This window comes from Lactuca serriola, chromosome 3 (assembly GCF_051521515.1).
Source record: "Lactuca serriola cultivar US96UC23 chromosome 3, Lser_US96UC23_V15, whole genome shotgun sequence".
Lineage (NCBI taxonomy): Eukaryota > Viridiplantae > Streptophyta > Magnoliopsida > Asterales > Asteraceae > Lactuca > Lactuca serriola.
Genome location: NC_136410.1, coordinates 38,012,233 through 38,020,762, shown reverse-complemented (window position 1 = coordinate 38,020,762; position 8,530 = coordinate 38,012,233). Strand labels below are relative to the sequence as shown.

Genomic DNA, 8,530 nt, shown 5'->3' with positions numbered 1-8,530 from the left:
GAATATTCTTTAAGTTTATTTTCATGTCCAAAATTGGTGAAGTTTGGTGCAAAATCAGTAGTGAATTAAGGTAAATTTTGGCTTTAAATTCTTGAGTGTGTACACTAGAGTTGGATGTAAGGGTATTTAAGTTGATTTATCAACTGAGATCAGTTTTATAATAGTTAGACAAATTATGCGGAAATATGTATATCTGGAAATGATAAAGTCATCTAAAGACTAAATAAAGAGTGTATTGATTCATTATGGTGAGGAAATTGAGTGGGTTCTATCATGCCCACCTGGCTGCTGAAAGTTTGGTAGGGGTTTTGTAAAACTTGTAATTTTCAGACTAGCATAATATCATTTTTAAAATATAAGTACACATATCATGTGTCTAGCGGAAGCTTCAAACCTTTACTTACTATAAGTTGTAACCATACGCAAACAAAAGCTCATAAATAGGATTCTATAATCCACCAGTCCATAGGTAAACAAAAACCACTTTCAAGCACCCATCATCTTCTACTATGAACCTGAGATATACAATGTTAAGATAATACAAGTGTTAGGCTAAATAACCCTTGCGAGTAGAGTAACATGTAATGGATGAATGAAATGCATTAACTTTGAATCAATGCAAGGTCATCGACAGGGAAGGGATGAATATATGATTCTGATTAAAGTAAGTACCTTGGCTAATAGCATGGTAAAAGTGGCGCTTGGAGAGTTCTCAAGAAAGAAATTTCTAGCTTCACTAGACTTTGTTACTATGACTGCATCCTTCTTCTTGCGGCAGTCCATAGTCAAGCAAATCAAGTTGCTAAAGGGTGAAGGATATTGAGAAAACAAATCTGGAAATAAGGAAATATACTGCACAGAAATGACAAGATATATATACATTAAACATGCATGAATATACATATCAGTAGTGTATGTGTAGCTAGTAATGTGGATAATTAATATGAGGTGGTAAGCATAAGAAGCTAATCCTCACATTTCAGAAACAGAAGAAAACAGACATGAAAAAATGACTTTTCATGTAACTAAAAACATGATACTAGAAATCAATATTTGAAGTCTACCGGTGGAAACAATGTTCTGTGATTACAGTCCGGGTGAGAACAAGATGCCATGTATATGAAATGCTAGAACTGCCAATAGATTCTTCTTAAAGGATATTAAAAGAAACAAGCCATGTTGTCATATTGTTTTCCTTTTCGGATTGCACCAAGTATTTCCATAGTAGAAACTAAATGTCACAAATGAGTGATACGATATCAACAAACCTCAACAATGTCCGCGTTAAGTGTAACATATCTGGCACTATGGAGCTGTTGAAGCGTGTTAATAATCTTGCGAGCTCCTTCCTCATTCCATGGCATGGTTGGATAACAGTCAGACAAACAGATAGTCACTTTGTTTAGAGAATGAAACTGATCATTAGAGAATCGCACAAAACTACAAGGCGACATCTGAAATGTGTAGCACAAAGACGAAAGTCCTGGTGGAACATTCAAGGAACTGAAATAGCAATTGCTTATTGTGAGATTCTGAAGTTGAGGTGCATTCACATTGATTGCTATTGAACGTCTGCCATGGATAAGCATGAGATTAGAAAGACGAGGTGTAATGATGTCAAATACTTCCACATCCTTGATGGTGAACCATTCTAAAGTGAGATTCTTTAAGTTTACGCACTTGGAGAAAACATCGCCCGACAATATGATGTAACTGAGATTCAAAGTTGTTAAAGATGGAAAATCCAATGGTGCTTCAGTTTTAGTAGTGAAAAGTCGCATATAATTGCAAGTCAGTGTGAAATGCTTAAGAGACTGAGACCTAAATAGGCAAGAAGGGTAAACTTGGCGGCTATTTGAGAACGAACTAGAGACAGTTAGTTGTTGAACATTGTGAGAAAGTGCATAGTTTGCAATCTCTCTCACAAAATCCTGATCAGCTGCTCCATAGAAATCTAGCTTTACGAAAGACACTTCTATTTGATGGTTGCGTCGAGACAGGACATGAGTCACAAATTCGGCAAACTTATGTAAAGTACAGAACTGCCGACTTGAGAAGTCAAGACAGGGCATCAATGTCCAGACAAGCTTCCATCTTGATGACAACAAACATGTCTGAACAGCAAATTTCATGTCGTAACAAAACAGAATCTTATGAATAAGCTCATCTGGCATGATGCTCAATCTATCTTCTACCATCATATTCCTTCTTTTTTGCCTCCACTAATCACAATCCCGTATCTAACGATAATCTGCACTTCATAACGTAAAAGTTAAATGAATTAATTGGATAGCAGAGAATAATACTTCTTATACATGTTGTGTCCTAATGCAAACAACACCTACTAAATAAGGAACACAGGTTAGTTAGTACATATCATTAATAATGCATCAGGTAGTGCTGCTAATAAGGCTGGTCTTGAGGGTCTAATGAACAAAGTTTATTTTCTAACACTGATACATCAAATCACATCTTGTATATTATTGCCATTTCATTAATGTATTAAGGCTGTTGGCAAATTTGATAAATCTTTTAGCTAGCTGATAAGTGTATGATTGTTATTCTAAACAAGACTTGCCTTCTTCCTTTTCTGCTAGTGAAGTTAAGATCCACAACAATGATATAATTCTACATCCTACACCTAGACTTCCTTTTCAAACATATTAGGAAACCAATTTTGCATTTATGATACAAGTGTATAAATGCCCAAAATAAGTAGAATTAATACCACAAGAACAAATATAGAAAAGTAATTTCATATAACACAAACTGAATATATATATAGTGATATACGAATGATGAAATGGGAGAAACAAGAAAATCCTCAATTCCAATAGGCTAATAATAGTCTGATCACCTGTTAAACTAATGTTTGTAATATAGCAATGATCTGAAATACGTTATTTAAGCAACTTTAAGAACTTCATAATAATTATTTTGATTAGAGGTGTTAATGACGATTACATCAAACAAATAAATAGCCATCACCATGAAAAATAACAAATTAAAACTAAAAATCTTAAACATCCGTGTCAATCTTAGAATATGAACAGTAGAGGGTTAAGAACTTCTTATAATCAAAATGTTATTGCCTCTTTGACAGAGGTCGTAGTCTTTTGTAATCAATGCAGTATTGATCATATTGATATTAACCACTCCACAGTCCACACACATCAGTGAAATAAACATAAACTCGTTAATACGTACATCTGACAAAAAGCTCAACTTTGTTCCTGATAGTATGGTCGCTTGCTTGTTTAAATCTCTTAATCTATGAACCTCCAATCAACTAATGCACGATAAATTGTAAGGTTAGCAAGCGGAAATTGGTATTGTAATGCATGGATGACGAGAAACTAGGGTTTGAGAGAGACGTACCTCTTAGTACAAGGCGAATTCCATGCTAAACCGGTAAACCCACATTTGCAAAATTAAATATTTTTACCTTCAAAATTTGTCTAAATTAAATACTCCAAATATTATTTTAAGAAATTTGGGCAAATTATATTTTATGCCCACAACTCTACAAGGTTTGTTGGGTTGACGAAAATCAGGTCCATTGGGCAATAGTTGCGACCGGGGCCTATTTTTTAAAGTATATAAATTTTTTATAAAAATTGTTATATTTAGAAGATAATATAATAATTTTTTTTTTTTCAATTATTAAAGTATTACAAAAAAACTTGATGATATTTGTGTATCTTAAGAGTTATTTTTTTTTCTTCCTAGACCCAAAATATGTTTAGAACGCCTCTGACGAAAATAATACTTCAAATATTTTTTAACAAATTTTGTTTATAAAAAAGTATTTTGCTTAACAATTAGTGTATTTAATTTAAGGACTCAAAGTTAAATTCATAAATATGAATGGTTGTTCATTAAATGACCATCGTTTTTTTTACTCTTATATATTACATAGATTTCAGATCTAATATAACAGTTTGGGGTAGGGATGAGCAAAACCGAAATTAAAAACAAAAAAAAAACCGACAAAATCAAAACTGAAATCGAACCTAAACCGTAGGGTTTGAGTTAAATTTTTAAAAACCCGAAAAATGGATTTTGTTTTTGGGTTTAGTACTTAAAACCTACTTGAAACTGATCAAAAACAAACCAAGTCCCCTATATTATATTATTATATATTTTTTAATGAATATTATATATTTTATTAAAAAATATATTACATTTAAATTTTAATCGTTCCATCAAAAAAATAGAAAGCAAAAACCCTAATCTGATCTCGTACTTAAAACCTACTTGAGGCTAACATGCCCTCAACTCTCACCTCATTCTCTCAGGTTTAGCCTCACACTCTCGTAGTGTCGCACATGGATGAAGATTGAAGTTTGAAAGAGAAGTTGGAGAAAATAGAACTTGGTAAGTATTTTGTATAATTTTAAGTTTATAATTCAACACTAATCTTTTTTTTTATTTGTAGATGAATTGGGAAATGGTGAAGGGATAACATGGATGAAGATTGAAGACTGAACTTGGTTTTGTGAACTATTTTTATGTTACTTTTGGTTGTTTTAAGTGTCTTTTGGTTGTAATGGACTTTTGGTTTTGATGAACTTTTTAGGATGTAATGGACTTTTGGTTGTAATGAACTATTTTTATGTTAGTTTTGGATGTTTAAAAGTTTTAAAAAAAATTAAAATCATTTGATAGTTTATTTAAATTTTCTGAAAAATGGGTTTAAACCAAAAGCCTGTGAACCCATGATTTGAGCCTAGAAACTGAACCTGATAAGAAACCCGAACCTATTGGGTTCTCAAACTCACAAACTGAAATATGCGGGTTAGATTCGGTTTTACTCCAAAACTGACACAACTCGTCCCATGCTCACCCCTAGTTTGGAGCTAAAGCTTTTCTCGAATATTCAGTTTATATTCATGCCAAAACTTGGTAAAGTTTGGTTCAATATCAGAATTAAGGTAGATTTTTAATTTAAATTTTTGAATGTGTGTACAAGAGTTAGATGTAAGGGTATTTAAGTTGATTTATCAACTTAGATCACCTTTATAATAGTTATACTCAAATTATATGTGGTTTAATTTCATCATTGATAGACTAGATACATCAAATCTAATTTGGTGTCCATAAGTGTTCATTACTGAAATGTAGGATAAATGAAGTAATTATTATAAAATTGCATGTGGTTATATGTATATATATCTCATAATGACAAAACCGTGTAAAGTCTAAAGAGTGCTTTGGTCCATTAATGTGTGGAAATTGTGTGAGTTCTATTATGGCTACCTGGCTGCTAAAATTTTGGTAGGGGTTTTGTATAAGGAAAATGACTTGTTAAGGTAATGAATTTATTAGAAGTGTTCACATTTAGGTAGGTTTTTTGTACACATATAGACAATGAATTTATTATAAGTGTTCACTTATGACCGTTATGACTGGTTGTAGCAAGTTACAATTTACATGGCGTATATGTGGCAAAGATAATTACCCATGAGGGTAATGAACTATTGGTTTTGTTCATATCTAGGAAGTTTTTTTGTTTACATTCGACCACCCAACTTGTTAAAGTTGTTCACATAATACCATTATTTCAGATGTAACACCCATTTTCCAACATAGATCAGTTGAGGGCTTGAGGGGTCACAGGTAAGGTTTTTGCCTTTTTGGGGAAGGGTTTCAAGAACATTGGACTTAAAGGAACACAAAGACGATAACAAGGTAGAATATTGATATACTTGCTCAATGTTTGGACTTTGGTTCTTCTACGTCACCTAGAAGAGTTTATAATTTATGTTTTAATATTAATCTTGATTCCTTGGTATCAAAGGAAATGAATTCTTCCCTAGACAAAGATGTGGTGCATGTATCTGATTCTACACCCAAGGCTTGAGAAAATCTTTAAAGCATCCACAATGCAAGTAGTATAAGAGTCAAATAAGGTGGTTATTAGGATTGAATACGAGTCGAATTGAGTGTGAGTGTTGACATGGAGTAGAGTTGAATGGAGGAGTTCAATGATCATTGAATGGTTTAATAGAAGGAATAAAATGATGATTAGGATTGAATAGGTGTTTAATGGGTTGTGGGTGGTGCTGTATAGATGTTTAATGGATGATGTGGATTGAACTCTATAGAGTTCAATGGATTGTGGATGCCCTTAGTTTTTCTTATTTATTACTTGTAGTCATATCATTTGGTATATAAATTTGGGTTTTTAAAAAGTTTTTGTAGGTTTTTTCATTAATGAGTTTTTTCATATGTTTTAACCAATTATATACGACAAGATAGCTATTTTTTAAATAGATTTTGATCTTTAAAATCTTAACTATGATTTCATCATTGAATGACCCATTGATGTCCATGGATGATTACCTCACATTTTTGAACATTTACATAGGTCTAAATATCAAATTATTGTGGTTTATTATTGCTTTTAGCATGGACGTGAGGTGTGATGAAATGCTAGAATGGTTTTATTTTTAATGTAATGCTTGAAATTGCAGGTGTGAATGTAATGCGTGAAACTGTAAGGAGGGGAGGAGCATGCCAAAAAGAAGAATTATAAATTGGAAATTGTTGCTCAGTCAATGGGTTTCAGGACACACATTCGAAATTACAAGGTTAGAACTTAGACACAGTACACTATTCTTTACTTTACAGTTTACATAAATATCTTTGTCCCACTTCTTTCAAAATTAAATATTCATGATTGATAACAATAAATTGGTACAATATAATAATTACATCTTGGAAAGGAGTAAATGTTTACTTATTATATATATAAATTATAATTACTAAATTTCATATGAGAATAGAAGGGCTTTCTGCAAGCAAGACGTCCCATTTTTTGTTTATTTTAGAAGTGAGTTTATACTCAAATTTATTACTACGAATATTATATGGCAAGTAATTAATCATCAAGTTAAAATCATGTTTTTCAAGTCACCACCAATTTCGTGACGGTTGAAACGCATAGAACAAGTTCTATCGCAATCTATTTCTACAAGGATGCGCACTATTATTGATTAACTTTTGAAAGCAAGTTACTATGTATCACAATATTTCCTTTAAGAGAAATTAAATTGTTTCCTACTTTTTATGCCTACAAATGTTTCTACTCAATAAAATTATGACAAATGTCACAATTCCATATTTTTTTAACTAACTCATCAAGGCTATATTAGAAATATATCAAATAAAATTAGATTGAATGATGATTTGTCATAATTTTAATGAGTATGAATAATTGTAGTAATAAAATGTAGGAAGTAATTTAGTTTCTCTTCCTTTAATCAAAGGGCAAAACTTACCCTTGTGAAGAATTTCTATAGCAAGCACATGCAAAGCACTAGGTAATCAATACTTTTGTGCATAATTAATTTATGCTCATGATAAGAAAGATAAAGTAATGCTCATCATTTTTTTTTGACTAATTGTTAATTTGTGTGCAGGTTCTTTGACTAAATCATATATATAAAATGCTTGATGGTTCCATATTTATTGTTCAAAATCATATGACAATAACCTGTAAGAGCAGCCACACGGGTATCACAATTGTCTTGCAAAGTTTTTTATATACTCGAAAGTTTATTCAAAGCATCTTTAACTATTAAGAAAATTTGCAATGCACAACTAGAATGATTTATTAACATACTCAATTTTCTACGCATCCTCATGAGAATACACCCTCAAAACTCAATTGTTCAAAATTGAGATGAAACCTAAAGGAACATCTGCTACGTATCTTGCTCAAGCACAAGAGTATTCATATGCTTTAGCAAACGTTGGTGAGCCTATGAAAGAAAAAGACATTGTTATGTTGGTTATTTAAGGTCTTAGAGAAGAATACAATTCCTTGAAGCCCACCTTGATTGCAAGACAACCTCCTACCTTTTTGGAACTTTCTAGATTACTTACTGATCACAAGTACATGATAAAAAAGATCGATTCCACTATTATGATTGCTTAAGTTTTCACCACTACAACCAATTATGATTTTGCTTCTTCCTCGCTTACTCCTGAAACGGTACGATCTCTTCAAAAATTGATGACACAATTGGGGTTTAATGTGCAACCTGCACAACAACCAACTCAAGTGTTTTATACTGCTCGTGCACTAGCCAACCATGATCGTGACCCCTCTAGTTAACGTGGTTGAGGGTACTACAACAACAATCGGTCGTACAACACCAACAATCAAAACAACTGAAACTTCGGCTCCACTGCAGGCAACAATAATAAATTTGCTTGGGCTTCTAATCAGAATACAGTTTATGGTTCTTGTAACAGGTGTGATATTGGACACGTTCCTTCACCGTGTCCCAATCGTGAACCGACAACAATTCATCCACCAAGATAGGCTCCACAAGTAAACTTTACTGATTATCGATCACACGCATCATCATCATGGTTGCCAGACACCGGTGAAACAGTCACGTGGCACCTAATCTCAGCGGTTTTGACAACTCTGAGCCTTATTATGGTGAGGATACACTTCATGTTGGTAATGGCAATGGTTTTCCTATTCTTCATATTGTTTCTACATCTTTTAACTAAC

The 8,530-nt window shown here is 32.5% G+C and overlaps 1 protein-coding gene across 1 annotated transcript; it reads right to left on the bottom strand.

Annotated features, from left to right (window-relative positions):
• Positions 1-216: 216 nt before the first annotated feature.
• Positions 217-3,457, bottom strand: LOC145094352 (putative F-box/FBD/LRR-repeat protein At4g03220). Its single transcript, XM_079032589.1, has 5 exons — positions 3,379-3,457; positions 3,208-3,289; positions 1,269-2,251; positions 673-852; positions 217-515 (listed from the first exon to the last, which is right to left on the bottom strand). Exons 3-5 carry the CDS (start codon positions 2,199-2,201, stop codon positions 498-500), a joined length of 1,131 nt encoding a protein of 376 aa, XP_078888715.1. The 5' UTR covers positions 2,202-2,251; positions 3,208-3,289; positions 3,379-3,457; the 3' UTR covers positions 217-497.
• Positions 3,458-8,530: the final 5,073 nt, after the last annotated feature.

Coding starts and splice junctions, on each gene's coding strand:
- LOC145094352 (XM_079032589.1), bottom strand. CDS start 2,201: ATGATGGTAGAAGATAGATTGAGCATCATGCCAGATGAGCTTATTCAT. Junction 853..1,268: donor TTAACGCGGACATTGTTGAG/GTTTGTTGATAT, acceptor ATTTCTGTGCAG/TATATTTCCTTATTTCCAGA.